Below are 19311 nucleotides of genomic sequence, written 5' to 3'. Positions count from 1 at the left end.
AAAGTCTAGATTCATGTAGCCTCCAGGCTACTTGATATCTCCACTAGATGCATCTCAACATCTGCATGCCTAAATCTGAGGACCTGTCCTTCTTTCTCATACCTAATGCAGTCTTCTCCATCCCAGTAAAGGACAACATTTTTCTAGTTGCTCAAGTCTCAAACACAAGCATTCTTGGCTTTTTCTACCTCATCTCCCTTCTATTCCTTCAGCAGATCTTATTCAACATATTTGCCAACTACTTTGAAGCCTGCTCACAAAGACAAAATCATGTTCACCATCTACCAGATGACCACCATGTGAAGGAACCCAACAACCTAATGTACATGACAGAGTAAAGCAATACTATGAGCCATCAAAGAGAAAAGAATAACTTGGACGAGGGAGACCAAACCTAAAGATTAAACAATGGCTTAAATACAGCAAACAAAAGAGACCTTTGTAAATGAAATGAGATCTTTCTTTTTTGATAAGAAGTCAATATGGTTTACTATACATTCTTATAAATAATTAAACATAAGACATATGGCTTCTGAATTAGTCTCTAATTCCCTTTTCTCTAAGTAATTAGTGATAATCTAAGAAAATAATTCTGGTATAGTTCTGGCTTCTTTTTTGGGGTGTCTTATAATGGCTATTTCATTCAGTCTGGTTGAAACCCCAGATAAGCACATTTAACAATGACTATACTTATATAATCATATATAAATATAAGTATATACATGTTTAAGATTGATATTTAGGGCTTTTTGGGGGGGGTACTTTTTGTTTTTATCCCATATATTGCTATTTTCATTAGTAGTTTACCATGGAAATCCTTCCAAGTAAACTGGTATAGATGTAATATACTCTTTTCAATGGCTGCATGATATTTCATGGTATGTATGTACCATGTACCATGAGCATAATTTATTCAATCTCTTATTTTAGTTCCAAGTTTTTGTCACTAAGCACATGCTGCAATGAATAGTCTTGTACACCTATCCTTGTGTATTGCTGCTTTTACTCCTAGGAAAGAGTGCCTGGTGGATGAATATTTTAAATTTTTTAAATGTTGCCAGGTCTCTTTCCAAAAATGCTGTAATATATAATTCACTAACTCAGAATCTAATAATTCACTGTCTCTAAGAAGTATTTTAACTTGGTAAGATGTTGTTTTTTGTTCTTCAACTTTATTCATTTCGTTATATGAGTCCTTTCGTTATATGAGTCCTCTCGTTAAACTTACTCCCTCAAATTGTGTCATTTTTGTCACTATTACAATTGGTTTTTTCTAATTTCCATTTATCTAGAGTAGAGAGACTCTGATCAATCTTGTATCTCACCACTGTTCCAAATACTCTCATCAACTGGCTTTTTTAAGCCATCAGCAGAAAAAAAAAGATGTTTCTTCTTTTTTCCAATGTTCATACCAATTATTTTATTTTCTGTTTTACTACATTTATTATATCTTCAAAAATATGTGTAAAATTATAGTTGTTCTAATATAAAAGGAAAAGTATAACTTATTAAAACATGGTTCAATAAGTAATGTGGACCTTCAGCACCAAGCAGGTACCCCGTACAGAAGAGATGCTTAATAAATGTTTGCCACACTAAACTATTGGTGTCACATCTATCTATTGCCTAGAGAGCTATATGGTCTTTTATTAATAAATACATTAAAAGAGGGGCATTAATCCTTCATAATTTTAAACTGAAAATATTTGATTATGTTTTCATTAAAATTCCAAAACTGGTACCAAATCTTTAATTTCGTTTACATCACTTTTAGCAAGCACAAAAATACTAACCTTCAAATTCAACTGAGACTTTCCAGTGTAAATTTTGAAGGTGACGATGAAGCTTATGACTATTACAAGCTCTGAATTTTTCCTTGGGGCACAATGGACAAGCCTGTTTGTTTCCTGTTAAAGGAAAAGGAACTAATAAAGCGGAGAATATACTAGTTGTTAATGCTTAAATTTAGCTACAAAAGAAGTAACGGGGAACCTCTCTTGCCTCTGCCCTTTACCCCCCAAAACACACACTCACACACCTTAGATAATATCTTTCTTAACATTAGGGAGAAGTCATTCCTGCCTCAGCAGGTACTTAACAATAGTTGTTTTAGCACATGGTCAGTGACTTATTTTTTTACCTAAAACTCTCCTCTCTGTGGCTAGCAGATATCCTTGTTGCCACTGGGAGCAGAGAGGATGAGGAAGTGATAAACTACATGATATCCCTCCAGCCAAAGTGCCTGCCAGAGAGAATGTCATTCTGTACTTTGGGCAGGAGAAAAGGCAGCAGTTGTCACACTCTCAGAGGGCTAGGAGCTGAGCAGAGAGCATAAGCATCTGCTCTGATACTCTTCTACTCTAGCAGCAACAAAAATAGTTAATGTGCGGAGTTAGAAAAATGGAAGAAGGAAGTGGAAGGAGTACCTTGGATCCTATATAATTGCTATTCTGAGACTGGGGTCATGGTTACAACCACTGTATCCTATTACTAAATTTGTAAGTTCTTCCTTCTTTATTAACATATTCTTGGAAAGATTATGTATTAAATAAGTTTTATTTAATTAGAAATGTAATGTACCTTAATAAAAACTTTGATAGTATACAAGAGACTTAAAATCTCAAGTCCAGGTTTAAAGCAATAAAATATACAGAAATAATAACTCAATTTTTAATCCAACAAATATCTTTCACACATAGCACATGGCAAGTATAAGCACAATTTTATTTCTTTTTATATATATATACTCTGCCTACTTCAAAAACCTGTGAGGAGATCTTGAGGATGGAACCAAGCACTAAGGATGGCAAAGTAGAAAGAGAAGAGCTTGGGGCACTGACAACATTGTGAAACTCTGTACCAGCCCTAAACTGCCAGCCTTGGGACTTCTTTTACATGAGAGAATATAAGCCTCGATACTACTTTCTGGATTTCTGTTACTCATAGTAAAATGTAATTCCTAACTTTTAGTATACAAAGCCCTTATATATCCATGAGACTGTAATTTCCTTGAGAAGTTGTGAAATAACTTATCTCATAGCACCTTTGCATATAGAAGGCTATAATTTCCTAAGTAAAAAACCATTATTTTACTTCTGCTCTAGTCCAGTGAAAATAAACAAGTCTATGCTTAGAAAAATTTTCATGTGTTGAAAGATGACAAATCATTAGAAGTTGAGAAAAAACACATTTTCAAATCATGGAAATACCTGCATCAAGATTATCTGAGTTCAGTGAACTGGCAGAGTCAAAATCCCCTTCAGTTACGAAAGCTAACTTCTCTAGATCAGCAAGCTGCCTTTGAATTGAGATGTGTCTCTCTGAAAGGAAATTTTAAGAGTTAGAAAATTATGCTTTAACAATCTGTATTCCAACTTCATTTTTATTTGATCATGTCACATGGAATTTTACACTTTTATTTCCTATAGCACAGTGCCCTAGTACCTAGATGGGAAACTCAGTTTATAAAATGACAAGTGTGCCTAAGAAGGCAGAGTTGGGGGAAAAAACTCTGCTGTGTAACCTCACAGCTTTCAAATTCTATCCTATTATTCAATATAATTCTACAAAAGAAAGGTTCTAGTCTGTACAAAACACTGAAGCCATGTTTCCTGTTTTCAAAGAACTTTCAACCACGTGAGAGAGATTAAAACGTTAACTACTAACTAGAACACAAGGCAGGATGAAATGAACACTAGGGGTAAAGGTAATATAATGGTGGCCTACAGAGGAAGAAGTAATTCATTCCAACAAGTGCCCCTGGGAATGTCTTCACTGAAGAAGTGGCATTTGACTGAAATTTAGGGTATGAATAGAATTTCATAAGGTAGGAAGAGAATTTCAATAAGTAGAGATTTTGTGTCAGGCCTTATAAACTGAAGTAACCTAATAAACAAAGGCATGTGGTGTAAAATTACACAGCCACCTCTATACCACTCCTGGCTGGAAAGTAGTATGTTTGGGGGATAGAGTTGGTAGAAAGATATGCAGCCAAAAATGTATCATGGAAGACATAAATTTTATGCAAGTTAGTTTGGACTTTACTCTTCAGGCAATGTTAATTCAGGTTTCTGAGGAAATCAAAGACATGATTTGAATGCATTTCAGGAGGGTATCTCTGGCTGTAGTACCAAGGATCAATAACTGAGGTGAGAAATTAGTAACAGAAAAGTACTGGAGAAGAGAAGGTAAAAAAAGAAGCAAAGAACTTGGGATGTGAAAGTAAAGGTGAAGATTAAAGGACGATCCTGAGATTTAATAATACTGTTAACCAATAAAGGAAGCAGAAAACACTTTTGGCAGAAAGGAAGAGGAAAGAGGAGACAAGGGAATTTAGTTTTTTACCCAGTGTGTTTGATTACTACTGGTATTAGGTACTCAAGTCCAGTAGGCAGTTGAATCGTTTTTGGAGCTCAGGAGGGATTCTGAATAGATATAACTCAAAAATACACATTAGATGAAACTATGAGCATGAATAAGAAAGCGTAAGGGAAAAATTTTGTGAAACAGAGAAGAAAAAAGCCAAAACTCAGTCCCAGTAACACATTTTTGGGTTACTGAAATATTATACATTCTTCAAATTACATACCTGTAAATTTTGGAATATATGAATAAATCTTTCCAAAATATATTTAACATTCTTGAGTAAGTCGTGTGTGGGATGCATTCCCCAATGCTGCTGAACCCACTACTGATTAATATAAATGGATACAATTTGTAAGTGAGGTATGGAGGTATGTAGATATTTGTAAGAGACGTTGAGGAAAATCAAGAGGGTACATTCAAAAAGGAAAAATGGTATGGAGAATCAAGATAATGCAGAAGCCAAGAGAGAAGAGACTGTAAAAGAGAAATGCTCAACAGTAAGTATCACAAATAGTTGCAGAGATCAAGAAAAGACCACTGGATTTAGTATTTAGCAAGTCTCTAGTGACCTTTAAGAAAGAAGGTTCAGTGAGGTATCAGAGTACAAATGGGACTGGAAGGAGAAACCAAGTATAGAAAATCAGCATAGATTATTTTTTTCAAGAAGTTTGGTAGTATAAAAAAGGAGATGGATGGGATTGTAACTTGTTTTTTCTTTCTTTTTAAGGATAGAGAGACCTGAATATGTGTAGCCCCAAGGAAAGGAACATTTACAAAGTGGAATCCTGAATACGCAAGACTAGGAGATGTAACTGACAGGAAAGGATTCCAGTGAGATAGGAGTCAATGGGGGTAAACCACAAGGCTAATATTAATTATATAATTAGATTATACAATTTCTCGGCACTGCTGTCTTCCTGCCTATCCCTCTCCAAGCTTCATGCCCAGTTGCTTTGTTTTCCTTCTGTATAATTTGTGTTCTTGTTTGTCTCCCCTACAAATAAGCAGTAAGTAGGCAAGGGCTATGTCTTATTCATCTTTGTAACAGTTAAGTGCCTAGTGCAGTAACTTGCACACTGCAGGCACTAAAGTTTTGAACTAATTTTTTAAAAAAAATCATTAGTCTTTTTGGATGCAGCAGCACACTGCGTCAATAATTTTGGAATTCAATTCAGCACTGTCAGACATTCCTGCTAAAATTTATTAAAAACAATTTTTACTTAATTCTAAAATGAGAAAAACAAGGAGCAACAAATGCTATTGTTTAACTTCTTATACCAGGTATTGTTCAAATGACTTACAATGAGATATGATTTCTATAAACAGGTAAAATTTTTTCCCACATTACAAAAACCTTTAATTGCTAGGTGTCTGACCTTACTGTCTAGTAAGATTCAAGCAATGAATCCACATGTACAAACCAACCTATTTAATTTGAAATCATAAAAGCTTTTGGCTTCCATAGTTCAAAGATCTGTGTGCATGAAACAAGATATATAGTGCTACATAACGATGTGCTTATTTAAATCATTCCAACTACTAAGTAGTACAAAGTAAGCGAAAGGGGCCTGGTAAGCTAGAAAACTGAAAATCCTGTGGTCCGCTATTGAAGTAAATTCTAAAAGATCTATCTAAAGAGTCCTGATATGCCTATGTACATCTCTGAAATCACTTTCTGGCTCAACACAGTAGTTATCAGTCAATCTGTACTTAAAATCACTCAATCTTTTTGTAACACACTAATCCAGAAGTCAATAGGCAAACCTCTTGTTAAATCAGATGAGTCCAAGATGCTAGGAGGTTCTTTTAAAACTTCTTTTTCCTCAATTTTCAATTCTATTTCAGATATGCCATCTTCATCTTGCCCAGTTAAGTCTGATTTCAGAGGGCTAACTAGACCATCTAAAAATAATTTTTAAAATGTGATTAATATGTTTCTAATGCATTTCAGATTCTCAGTCATTACCTACTTGTCCCAGCAATGCATTTTCAGTTTTCTCAAACATCATGCATTCTTCAAATTAACACACTTGTAAATTTTGGAATATAGGAAGAAATCTTTCCAAACTATATTCAACATATTCTTGATGGTGGGGAGGTGGAGAAAGCATGCATTCCCTAAAGCTGTTCAACCACCTCTAATAAACATAAAAATATCCCATCTAGAGATGAGTTAGGGAGGATACCTTACTCAGGAGAGTGTTCCTCCTCCTCCCCCATTGTAGTTGTGGATGAAAAAACAACTGGCCTTATTTTGCACCTACTAGCTCTGATCTTCTGTGATAAGGAGGGGCCTACCAGAGGCCTGCTGACTTTGTCTTTTCTGTGATCTGCCCTACTCTTAAATCTACTATAACAATTTATATGTTGTTTTAAAACTGTAAAATAATTCTATTAGATTATAACTGTCCAAATGTTTTATAAACATTAATCTCACAAGTGGCTTAGAAGTAGGAAAGACAACGAATTAATTTAAGATATTTTGTTATGATTCAGAAAGAGCATAAAGGTCAATTTTGGGACTAAATTTTTAAAGAAAACTTTCTTAGACCTAACATTTCAAAATGTTCAGAAAATTCCTAAGAAAGTGTTACTTATCAATCTTTTAAATTCCTTTATGGTCCAATAAATCATCACTTAGAAAACATGCAAGCATATTCAGAAGCACAATAATACGGGCTATTAATTTTCAACAGCTGACTTCTGACGGAAAAACGTACAAAATTCAATTGGTATTTATGTCTGAGGGAAGACACCTGTAATTTAGCCGACTCTTTCTTAAACTGTTCATCAGCCTCAAATTCTTTTTGGAAGCAAGCTGCTAAAGAAAATGAAATAATGAGAAAAACCCATCTCTTGTCTCTGTCGAGGCACAAAAGCTAATTGACAGCAACGGTTGCTAAATCTTGGCAGTTAGCATCTACTACAGTAAACAGGTTGCCTCGGTTACTCTATCATATTTTAAAGGACTTAGCGAACCATGGCAGACGGGGCTGAGAGGGAAACTACCAAATTAGGTGTAACTTCTAATTTTTGTACCAAAAAGACTCCCTTTAACGAAGAAGCCCACAACCTCATTATTTCCTTCTATCTGCAGCACACCTGGCCTCCACAGATCCTTCACTGTGAGGTCCCCAAGGTTTGTGGAGATGCCTTCCCCCATCCTACACCCGTTTTACCCGCTATACGGGTTCCTCCTTCCTCCCCCCATTTCTCTTAAAACTGCCTTTCCCCATAAAAACCATCCCAGGGGAGAAGGGCCTCCCCTACTCCCCAGCAAGGCGCACTTTCTCGCTTCTCCTACGGCAGACAGATCTGGGCCTCCTGCACTTACTGCTTTCAGCCTCATCAGGGGCAGAGGCTAGGGACGGGGACAGGGTCGGAGCCTGGGCCAGGGCAGGGGCTGGGACTGGAGCCGAGGCCGGAGTCGGGGCCGAGGCCGGAGCCGAATCCGGGGCCGGAGCTGGGACCCGAGCCGAGTCCGGGGCCGGGGTCGGGACCTGGACCTGGGCCACTTCCACCTCCTCCTCCTTCTCCTGGGGCAGCAGCTCCTCCTCCGCCATATTCTCCATAGTTACCGCCTCCGTGCCAGGCCCGACCGGGGACCAGGAGGGGCTCACGGCGGGGTGAGACAACTGGCGTGAAAGCCCAGAGGGCCGGATCCGAGGAGTGGGGAAGCAAATGGGGAGGGCGGGATGCGTGCAACAGACAAAAGACGAAGAACCAGTGACCAAATCCAGTCAGCAGAAAAATAAAAAGCAACAGACAGCGATTCTCGGTCCCATCCGCTTCCTTTTCCCCGAGACGTTACGACGCCAGCCCAGACTGCGCAGGAGCGGGCTGGGGACGGCGTCCAATGAGGTCAGAGAGTTCCGTTTCCGCGGTGCGTCTCCGTCCCAGGCGTCAACCACGGAATCCAGCCAACACTACAGTACCCAGGGTGCACCGCGCCGCACGGGGGGCGGGGCCGGAGTTCCAAGTTCTCAGAGGAAGTGAACGCAAAGCTAAACGAACGCTCGGGAGCGATCGAGCGGTACCCTGCCTCTGGGCGCAGAACTACATTTCCCAGCGGGCATCGGGGCTCGGGGTCCCTTTCCCTTGGCCCGGGAGTCCAGAGTCGCCACCGGCGGGAGAGCTGGTGAATAAGGTAGGGAGCCGGGGCGGAGTGTGGGGGGAATCGTTGACGTTACGCTGGGCAGGCTCCGCGCCTCACTCAGGTACCGTAGCGGGCGGCCGGCGGGACGGACGGAGGATTCCGGGTCCCTTCGAGCCTGGGCTGGGCGACTCTGGGGGCGGAACCGGGGTTGAGCCTGCTCTGTGGAGGGTGGGGTTCTGGCCCGGCCCTTCCTCTGGGGCTGCCTCTCGCCCCGGCTAGGGTGAGGTCTGTTAGTACGCGAGCCCGTGGGCCTAGGCGGTTTACAGGACGCTGACAGGCTCGCCTGTCAGTCGGGTGTCTGCTCCTTATTTCGCACCTTCACGCACACCGTGACCCGAACACTCTTTTCCTTTTGTTTTTATTTTTGCCCTAACCCACGTATTCCCAGTATCAGCGCTGCGCCGTGGCTGTAAGATTCCTTTGGATAGGGAATTTGGCGGGGTGGGGGCGGGGGCAGTGCCCTGCGCTTATATTTAGGCTGTTAATACCCAAAGCTCGTTAATATGTTGAGCTTCGGGGCACTTGACTGATGGGATTCACATTCCTCAAGGCGTATGCAAGTGAGTTCCCCGGCCCCCGTACTTCTCTTGCCTTTACTCTCTGAGACATCCTGAAGAAGGTATCTTCAGAGTTTGGAAGAATCATATTAAGTGAGTATATTACTTCTCTGTTGCTGCCTAAGTTACCTCAAAACTTAGTGGCATAAAACAACAAAAACATTTATTACCTCACAGTTTGTATGGGTCGGGAATTCAGAAATGGCTTTCTGGTTGTATCTGGCACTGGGTCTCATGAGACTGCAGTGAAGATACCGACCAGGGATGCTGCCACGTGAAGGCTTGCTTAGGGCTGCAGGATCAGCTTCAAAGGTAGCTCATTCACATGCCTGGCAGTCAATTCATTTTTGGCAAGAGGTCTCAGTTCTTCCTTGGTGGCCTTCTCTTTGGGTTACTTGAATGTCCTCATGATATGGTAGTGAACAATTCAAGATGGAGAGTAAGGCAGAAGCCACAATGTCATTAGACCTAGCCACATACTACCATATAGCAATATCCTGTTGGTTACGCGGGTTGTCTCTATTTATTGTGAGAGGGGGCTACATAAGACTGTAATTACCAGGTAGCAGAGATCATCAGGAGCCATTCTGGAGACTGGCCGGCACAGGAAGTCTCCCCTCATTTAGTTTGTATTCTGATTTCCATAGAATCAATATGAATTTCACACTAATATGAGTATAAAACATTTGTCAGGGCTTCCCTGGTGGCGCAGTGGTTGAGAGTCCGCCTGCCGATGCAGGGGACACGGGTTTGTGCCCCGGTCCGGGAAGATCCCACATGCCGCGGAGTAACTAGGCCCATGAGCCGTGGCCGCTGAGCCTGCGCGTCCGGAGCCTGTGCTCCACAACGGGAGAGGCCACAACAGTGAGAGGCCCGCGTACCACAAAAAAAAACCAAAAAAACAAAAAAAAAACATTTGTCATAGTACACATATGGGTGTTTTTCCTTTGATAGTCCACTATCTGCAGTGTCTTTTTTCAATTTGTCTTATGGGTAACAGGTTCAATTGTGTTCTTTTTGTATTCACAGCACAATGTGAATGGGTTTAAATTGTAAACGGTAACATAACCAGTCCATTGCCTCTAAGCAGTTTATCTCATGGAAGTTATTATTTTTCATTATGCCTTCCCCCGCTTCACCCCCCGCCAAGCCCCCCATGGAATGGGATCCTTGGAACAAGAAAGAGAAATGAAGATTATTCTTCTAATCTGAAAGCTCAACTGTGAATTCAATTATTGCCATAAATTATCTTACAAAGCAAAATTTCTGGGTAATTTAGAATTTGTTCGTAGAAGTTTACGTTGGCTACTCTTTTATTAATTTTTATTATTATTAGATTTCTGTTAGCTATCAGCATTTTTATTCTTTCTTCCATAATCATCAAAACATTCTAAAAGTTTGATTTAGTGTAATTGATCATTCTTTTTTAGAACTTCACTTAGTGTCATCGTGATTGACCAGGAGTAGTTGCAATTGCTTGGTTTCTAGTCTTTGTTATGTTCATAGTGTCTATACATATCACTGCCAGCAATAAACTCTCCTTTGGACTTTGCTTCTGGACCCCTTTTACATCCTCTTGCCCCAGCAAACCTGGTGATATTCCCAGTCTCTGGCCTCTACGTTCCAGTACAGGATGGTTGTATACACTATCTTGAGAGTGTTTATGACCATAAGGAATGACTATGTTTGTGTGTTTGTTTGTTTGTTTTCCTATCAGTAACTAACAGTATAGACTTGATCCAGAACAGGGCTGGAAAAGTGAGACTGGGATGGGAAGTGGACAGAGGGACTGGATCAGCAAGAGTTGGAAGTGGCTCAGAATGAACAATGAATATTCTGGGGAAGAAAAATTCACTCATTCATTCACTCAGCAGACATTTGTGAACACCTCAGTTTTCAATACAGCATATTCTTCAAGAAGCTCAGGGTCTAGAAGAAGACAACCACGTAAGCCAGTATTTGTTAAAGACCCTGCTGTGTACTATCCTGTACAAGGTATCTTTACATCCATAGCTTCATCTGAGTTCTTCAAAAACCTTCTCGGATGAGTTATCTCTATATTACATATAATGAAACTAGGGCTCAAAAAACGTATGTATTTTGCCTGAAGTCGCACTCAGTGAGTGATGGAGGGTGTGTTGGGAAAATGAAGACTTTTGACTAGTTGGTTTTGAGGTATATATAGGTGGGGCAAAATACAGCAGTCTGGCAGGCAGTTGAAAATGGTGTTGTGATGCTTGAGAGAGAAATCAGGGCTAAAGGCATAGTTTTGAGAGTCATTCCTAAAAAGGTAATAGATGAAGCTGAAGGAGGGGAACAGATCATTATGAGGGAGAATATAAGTAAAATAAAGTGGAACAATGAGAGAATCCTGTCACCTTGAGAATGGGTAAAATATGGAAATTATTTTGTAAAACTCCAGTCTTTAAGGAACTGAAAAAAATAATTTCTAATGTTTTTGTTGTGGCAGTGGTAAAACATAATGTGCTTTTGATATTTATTTTAGCTTTTCAAAATGTCCAGCAAAGAATCTTACGGAAAAAAAGAGAAATCTCTGAGAAAAGGCACTGCCCCATCACCCAATGTTGATGAAGAAGTAAGAATTCTGGTTTGTTGCCCTAAAGATACCCTTTTTTACAGTTTATTTTTGTGTAATGAAAAAAATACACCTCAGTTTTAAAATGAGATATGTAAATATTTTGTTCTTCCCTTCTGACCCAGGAAAAGTCACTTGTTATTCTCATTCTTTACTTGCATTATTTTATTTATTCCTCACAGCTCTATGAGGTAGGTACTGTTTTTATCCCAATTATACAGAGGAAGAAACTGAGGCTTGGCGGTGTCCTTTGTGCTTCCTCCTCATCTTCTTAAACTATAATCTTTCAAGTGCCCAGCCTCAGTTCTCGCAGCGTAGTAAACTTCAATAACATTCTTTCAGTTGCTTGGGCCGGAACCCTGGTCATCATGCTCTACCTGCATCCCATCTATCAGCAAATTCTAACAGCAGAGTCTGACTCCCGCCTCTACTTCTATCACCATGATCCAGGCAATCAACTTGCTTTCCTAGGTTATTTCAGTAGTTTCTAAATTGATCTCCCTGCTTCCACCTTTGCCTTCTTGTGTTCTTGACATAACAGCAGAGTGATCCTATTAAACTGTAAGATCATGTCACTCCTCTGCTCAATGTTTTCTGATGGTTTTTCGCTTCAGAGAAAAAGCTGAAGTCCTTGCTGGGGCTGACAAAGTGAACTACTCTCCTCATCTCATCTCCATTACATTCTCTCTTTGCTTTCTCCACTTCTTGGCTTCCTTGTTGTTGTTCCAATAAGCCAGGCACATTCCTGCCTCAGGGACTTTGTGCTTGCTGTTACTCCCTTTAAATTGAAAAATTTTCCCTAGATATCCACAGGGTTTGTTCCTTCATTTCTTTAGGTCTCTATTCAGATGTCAGCTTACCAGTGGGGCCTTTTTTGACTACTCTGTTTAAAATTGCAACTGCCTCACCCTTGCCTGTCAGCCCTTCCTGACCCCTTTCTCTGCTTTATTTTTTTTTCCATAGCATCATCTGACACACTAAATATATTATTTGCTTATTTGTAAATACCTGCACTAGTTTTTAACCTCCATGAAGGCAGGGACTTTCATTGTTTTTTCATTAATCTGTCCTCACTGTCTAGAAGAATGTCTTTGACACATGGTAGGTACTCAAAATATGTTTGTCCTGGGTCTATTGAATTTAGGATCCACTGAAAAGTAACTGGATATATGGTTTTGCTTTGTAGAAAATGGAATTCCACCATGGCAGTGCCACTTCTCAATGTCCTTGTCTGAGTCGTCTGCAGCCTTCTGCTGTAGCACCTGTATCCCATCTCATCCCTAGTTCAAGAGCACCTACATCTTCTGATTTCTAGTTGGGTCTTTCTTCCTCTTACCAATGTTTGTATGCCCTTAAACATTGTTCTCCTCTGAAATTTATTATTAATGTAGAAAGAATCTTGATTTATAGTAAGTGATGAAATAATGCTCTCTTATGCTGTGCTTTATTTTGTGCTTTTCTTTCCTTTTTTCCAAATGGCATTCTTAGGATAAGAAAGAGAAAAAAACCTCAGCAAATTCTACTAGTTCTAGTTCACCTTGTTCTGTAATATCAGTTTCAACAGAGAAGAGTTCACCTTGTTCTGTAATATCAGTTTCAACAGAGAAGAGAAAACTGGTGAGTGTTTAGCTACTGTAACTAACTCTAAAAATTATTTATATTTACGTTTGAATGTGCAGTTAGAAGGTTTATGATATAAATTCCCCCACTACTTTTCCATTAATTTTTTTCTTTATATTATTCTTACTTTTTGATAGCTGATAGACAGAAAACGAGTTTTTTCTTTCTGCTGCTCACTAAAAAGCGTTTATCAAGTTCTTTGTTTCTTTGTGCTAATAGACCCTATTATGTGGGATTAGACAGCATGAATATAAATTTAGACAGTTTTTAGGTCTTTCCCCATATATGGTTATATTTCTCTTTACAATTTCATTTTGAGATAGCCATACAGTGTTTGCATTTTCAGATTCAGAAATAGAGATCCAGAAAGTTAAGTGATTTGTCAAAGGACACAAAATTATTTGCAGCAACAGAGCCAAGTCCAGATTTCTTTCCACTGTCTCACAAGTAATTTGAAACAGTGACAGCAGACCAAACACATTAACCTAGTACATGGGTGGTTGTGAAGTACTCAGCATATTCAAGTGGGAGTTAGGTGTATATCAGGATAGCTACGCAGTTGTTGTAGGTAATAAGAGAAGGTAGTTGTGAAAGTTCCATGAATGCAGAATTGGGTTTTTAAGAATTTGTTTTCACATAATGAAACTGCTGTTGCAATTTATTCTTGCTTTATTAAACTTCTTAAAACACTGATTTCATCTTTTTACAACTTACTGTTTATTGTCCTGCTTTGATACTTATGTCCTTTATATTAGGTTATTTGTACATATCCTTCTACTTCTTTCTACTTTATCCTTTTACTGTACTCTGAACTCTTTAGGACAGGGACTATACCCTCTTTCTCTATTATTTTTCTTGTGCCTAGCTCTTGTACCCAGAATACATAGAGAGACAGGGTGGTAGAATAGAGAGGGTAGACAGATCTGGTTTCAGATCACGGCTCTGCTACTAACTTGCTCTGTGATGTTGAGGATATTTTTGCTCTCTTTGAGCCTTGGGTACTTTATCTGTAAAATGGAGATGATAATAATAACTGTCTCACAAGATTATTGGAAAGATTTATTAAATTATTGTGTCAACCTATTCACTAACACATAGGTATGGAAAAAATACCGTCTCCCAATCTCCTTCCCCAGTGCACAATTTATATTTCCTAAATGATATCTTTTTTCTTTCAGAAATCAGATGATACAGATATTCTGTACTGTAATATAAAAAGAAGACAAGAACTGAAAAGGTAAGTTTTCTCTTTTTCTTGATATATTTTCACTTTTTTTTAGCTTTGAATTGTGAGACTAAATACTTAGATTCGCAAAATCCTTTATTTTGTTTAGTACTGTTTTGCATGCAAATATTTATAGCTAAATCACAGATTATGGTTAATTTTCTTAATATTTGTATAAATTTAAGAAAAAGTTGAGTGAAATGAAAAGTCTATCAGAATTCTATGCTATGTAAATACTACTTTCAAATAAAATGTAAATTTTTATCTCAAATAATTTGATTTTGATGCACCCTTATAAGATATATAACTTCATTATATATAGTAATGGAAGGGGTTATGAGGCTGATTTAATAATTTTGGATAAATTATCTTTGCATATTACCCACGAAGAGAATATGTAACTTATTGAATTGGTAAGGGTCTAAAACCACGTTAATTAAAAACAGGTTATGGCTACAACTAGAGAACTTGGGGAATAGTGTTAGAAATAATGGAGATTATTTCTCCTTAGTTTTCTGTGTTCTTTGGATAAAAAATTCAGAGAATTTTGTGGTGAAGGAATTCTTGCCACTAATGGGGGTAAATAAGTATAAAAAGTATAATGCATGATAAAAGTTGGTAAGATCAAAGTTTCTCTGAAAATAAGGAGTTACAGGAAAACAATTAAAGTGGCATTAAATCTATGAATAAAACTTTTGCTTCCCTGACAAGCTCAGTTAATGTTTGCTAAAATCAAAAAATCCAGCTTGCCTCTGACTCTTTTTCAGTTTTTCTTTTGAATCATCTTCTTTTTTTTGTGAATCTTCGTCTCTATATTATTATCTGTTGAAGTATACTCTGTCACAAATTTCATGTTATATTGACTATCACTTTCTAAATTTTTCAGATTTTTAAGGCCTTTGTACTAGTATCTGGTTTTTTAAAAAAATTTTAAGTTTGAAAACACTGCCTGATTTTTCACTAGTTACCTTTTGCTTAAGAACACATTTTCTAGCCTTGATTTTATATCCATGTATAAGAGTGTAAATGGAGTTCTGATCTATATACTCAACCCCCTTGGACTTATTCATATAGTCTCTGGGAAGAGGAAAAAATAATGTTGAGTTATTTTGAGAATAGGATCAAAATTATTCTAAGGATGCAATGAAGTTCAACTTGGCGTCAGTATTTACTCAAAATCTGCTACTTGGCTTCAGCCCTTGCATCACTGAATAGTTGAATGTCTTATTCAGTGACATTTCTGTATCTCTGAACCCAAGTGTGATCAATGACCATGCTATTGTGTGAGTTATTACCATATCTAATCAGGGTAACAATATCAGTAACATGAACAGTGTAAAGCATCTAGATTTATTGTTAATCTCTGATTATTTACTTTCAGATGTTGGTGAGTAGTTTAGATGTAACTCGTAGTGAAATTTTCTTTTGTCAAAGACAAGTATACAGCATACAATATACTTCAGAATGACCTTGTCGTGCATTTAAACAATGTGATATATATTTGAAACGTTGATTGGACAAAAGAAAGCTGTAATACCGTGCTTAGTAGATATCAATATCAGTAATGCGGGATTTCTCATGACCATTGGTTGCTTGCAGAGAAAATGATTCATTTGAGATTGTGTTTACTTCCTGGAGTAGTAAACAAACTTATTTGCCTTAAGGTTATAAATATTTCTTTATGATACATGGCATCTTCCGAAAAGATCTCCCTATTCAACTACAGGAAAGGTCCCGAAATTGATGTGCAAACATTGAAAGCTGAGATGTAGGTGGAAAATCAGAGAGAATTTTGTCATGCTGAAAGCCAGTTACATTGTATTGTTACCACAATTCCAGATCCTTGGTTGAATTTATTAGCAATAAAAATATAAGCAAAGGCAGCAGTCTCTTGAAAATATTCAGAAAGCATTTCGTCAGGTTGCACACAGTTTGTGGGATTTCTTCAATAAAAATTGCATCATAACCATTGGCCAAATCTTTAAGTCTAGGAGTTGAAAAGGAGATAAGTTTTATCTCAGTTAGTATTAGAGAGATGGTACTATTGCCATCAGCAGTACCCATTATTGGCAGAATTAACCAAAAAGTACTTTATTCTTCATTTGACATAAGTTGAAAGTAAGTATGTGATTTAATATCCTAAATGTGCATTATGATGGCTAATGGAGTAATCTAGCCACTGGTAATGTTGAGCAATTATTTTTCTTGCTGTGTATCATGTTTTAAAACATTGGTTACTAAATTTTGGGACTTCCCTGGTGGTCCAGTGGCTAAAACTCCGTGCTTCCACTGCAGGGGACATGGGTTCGATCCCTGGTCGGGGAACTAAGACCCCACATGCTGCATGGCATGGCCAAAAAAATTAAAATAAAACCTTGCTTACTAAATTTTAAAATAATCTAATTATAACAATTAAATTTTTGACAAGATTTCACATTTATTTTTGTATCACAAGAGTTCAATCTAGGATGGTGATATTTAGCTTCAGCTGATACTGAGTTTATGCTTAAGTCATTCATAAAAAATAAGTATTTGCTATATGTCTAACATGTCTAAAAAGATCTCAGAACTTTAGTATTTTGGGTTGCAAATATACAACTACATTATCACAATATAGCATTTTGCAAAACTAGTTGATAAGAGGTAACTTCTAAGATTTAATTTTGTTGGTCTTTTAAAAGGTATTATAATGCTGAGTTTTTATTAATTATGACCATATGGACCATGGTGCATAGATTGCTGTGATATATGCAGTACAGGGCCGTTGTGAAGAAAAAAATAAAATAGGAATTTTAAACTGCTCAGAAAACTACAGGGTCCTGTTAAAATTTTTCTTTTGTTTGTTGTTTTTCTGATTTTTCTTTAATGCAGTTGATGTCTTATATGATATACTATTAAGTGTCAAGCTAGGGTCCTATTAAAGTTTTGTTTTATTGCTACTTATTAACAGATAAATAATGTTAGGCAGTCTTTTTGTAGAAAGAGATAGTAAAGAATGTAAAACCAGATGAAGACTCAGGTGAAACTCCTATAGAAACTCTGAGATGTTTATAGTTTGCTCTTGCATAATTAATTATTTGAAAAGTCACTTATTTACCATCTCTTTCTCCCCTGCTGGACGGTAAATTAATTGCGGGTACGGACAGTATTTGTTATGTCCTCCGCTGCCTCCCAGTGCCCGGCAGAGTGACAGGTACTTAAAAGGCACTTAAGGATTTACTGATATAAATTAACGGATTGTGGTTCCTCGAATTTTTTTCCCCTTTCTTTCTGACTACAAAGTAGTATCTAGTTTTATTAAGCAGGAAAATGTTACCACTTCTAGCTATTGCTGCTTCTAAAACTTTTTAGCACGTTTCTTTCTAGCTTTTTTACTATGCTAGAAAACTGTTGAGACCACATTATGTATAGAGATTTGTACCCTACTTGTTCTCTGCTTAATATTATATCAATATGTTTCGTTATGTCATTGAAAACTTTTCATAAACATCATTTGAAATGACTGTGACACTATCATATTCGCTAGAATGACATGTTTTTTAGTCATTTCAAAAATTTTAGCATTTATCTCGTACCTGATTTTTTCCTCTTATAAATAGCCCTGAATTGAATATCTTGCTGTTATTATTTTTTAGTCCATTTCTGCTTTTTTTTCTCCTTTGTATAGAATTTCTAAAGTGCGAATTACTAAGAAGTCAAAGGATAAGAACATTTTTAGAATTCTTAATTATATTGTCAGATTCCTTTGTGTAACTGTTAAATCATTTTGCATTTCTACTAGCAACATATGAGAGGGTCCATTTTACAATTTCTTGCTGATGTTTAATGTTATTTAAAAATCTTTGCTAATTTGATAGAAGAAAATGGTATGTTGTAATTAGCATGTCTGTGACTTCTAGGGAAGTCAGACTTTTTTCCCCAAAGTGTTTATTAGCTATTCCCTTTTTCTCTTTCATTAATTTTCTGTTTATGCCTTATTCTAGAGTCTTAGTACTTTATTTTTTGAATTTTATTTTATTTTTTTATACAGCAGGTTCTTATTAGTTATCCATTTTATACATACTAATGTATATATGTCAATCCCAATCTCCCAATTCATCCCACCACTACCCCTGCCCCACCACTTTCCCCCCTTGGTGTCCATATGTTTGTTTAGAGTCTTAGTACTTTTTTTTTTTTTTTTTGCGGTACACGGGCCTCTCACTGTTGTGGCCTCTCCCATTGCGGAGCACAGGTTCCGGACGCACAGGCTCAGTGGCCATGGCTCACGGTCCTAGCTGCTCCGCAGCATGTGGGATCTTCCCAGACTGGGGCACGAACCCGTGTCCCCTGCATCGGCAGGCGGACTCTCAACCACTGCGCCACCAGGGAAGCCCTTAGTACTTTTTGATGAGCTTTTTATTTACTAAGGCTAATAAGCTGTCACATATGTAGTAAATACCATTTCCAAGTTATTTTAATTTTATTATTTTTTAATATACTAAAGTTTTAAAGTAAATAGTCATTTATGTTTACTGTTTTCCTTTGTGATTTTTCCCACTGCTATTAAGTTTAGGAAGTTCTCTATTAAGAAATCAGATAAATATTCCCTTTTTCCCCTGTGGTTTTTAAGTATTTAATATGAAGTAGAGCAGTTATGGAAATAATAATTATTTTGCACTTAAGTGTTTAATCTGTTTGAAATTATACCATCTGGTATTATATAAAGCTGTACGTTTGTGGGGTTTTTTCCAAATAGCAAACCAGTTCTTCCAATAACCGTTTGTTGAGTAATCCTTTCCACTTCATTCTT

The 19311-nt window shown here is 37.6% G+C and overlaps 2 protein-coding genes across 7 annotated transcripts in view; one reads left to right on the top strand and one right to left on the bottom strand.

Moving 5' to 3' along the window:
* The window catches only part of TRMT1L (tRNA methyltransferase 1L), a 41158-nt gene extending 33220 nt beyond the window's left edge, over positions 1-7938 (bottom strand). For all 3 annotated transcript variants that reach the window (XM_079914151.1, XM_079914153.1, XM_079914152.1), the window contains exons 1-4: positions 7700-7938; positions 6130-6267; positions 3210-3320; positions 1794-1907 (exon numbers count right to left, since the gene is read on the bottom strand). In XM_079914151.1, the coding sequence (XP_079770277.1) occupies positions 1794-1907; positions 3210-3320; positions 6130-6267; positions 7700-7937 (601 nt within the window). In that variant the 5' untranslated portion in view covers position 7938. The remainder of the gene's footprint in view (positions 1-1793; positions 1908-3209; positions 3321-6129; positions 6268-7699) is intronic.
* A 239-nt stretch (positions 7939-8177) lies between these two features.
* SWT1 (SWT1 RNA endoribonuclease homolog) overlaps positions 8178-19311 on the top strand; it is a 94713-nt gene continuing 83579 nt past the window's right edge. For 3 of the 4 annotated variants that reach the window (XR_013827231.1, XM_079914132.1, XM_079914134.1), the window contains exons 1-4: positions 8178-8512; positions 11585-11674; positions 13163-13291; positions 14473-14531. Coding sequence is in view for 3 of the 4 variants with exons in the window: in XM_079914132.1 (XP_079770258.1) it covers positions 8222-8512; positions 11585-11674; positions 13163-13291; positions 14473-14531 (569 nt within the window). In the remaining variant the exon portion in view is untranslated. The remainder of the gene's footprint in view (positions 8513-11584; positions 11675-13162; positions 13292-14472; positions 14532-19311) is intronic. The other variant, XM_079914133.1, reaches the window with a different exon arrangement.

Source organism: Stenella coeruleoalba (assembly GCF_951394435.1).
Source record: "Stenella coeruleoalba genome assembly, chromosome: 1".
In the NCBI taxonomy this organism is placed as follows: Eukaryota; Metazoa; Chordata; class Mammalia; order Artiodactyla; family Delphinidae; genus Stenella; species Stenella coeruleoalba.
This window is presented reverse-complemented; position numbering and strand designations above follow the sequence as displayed.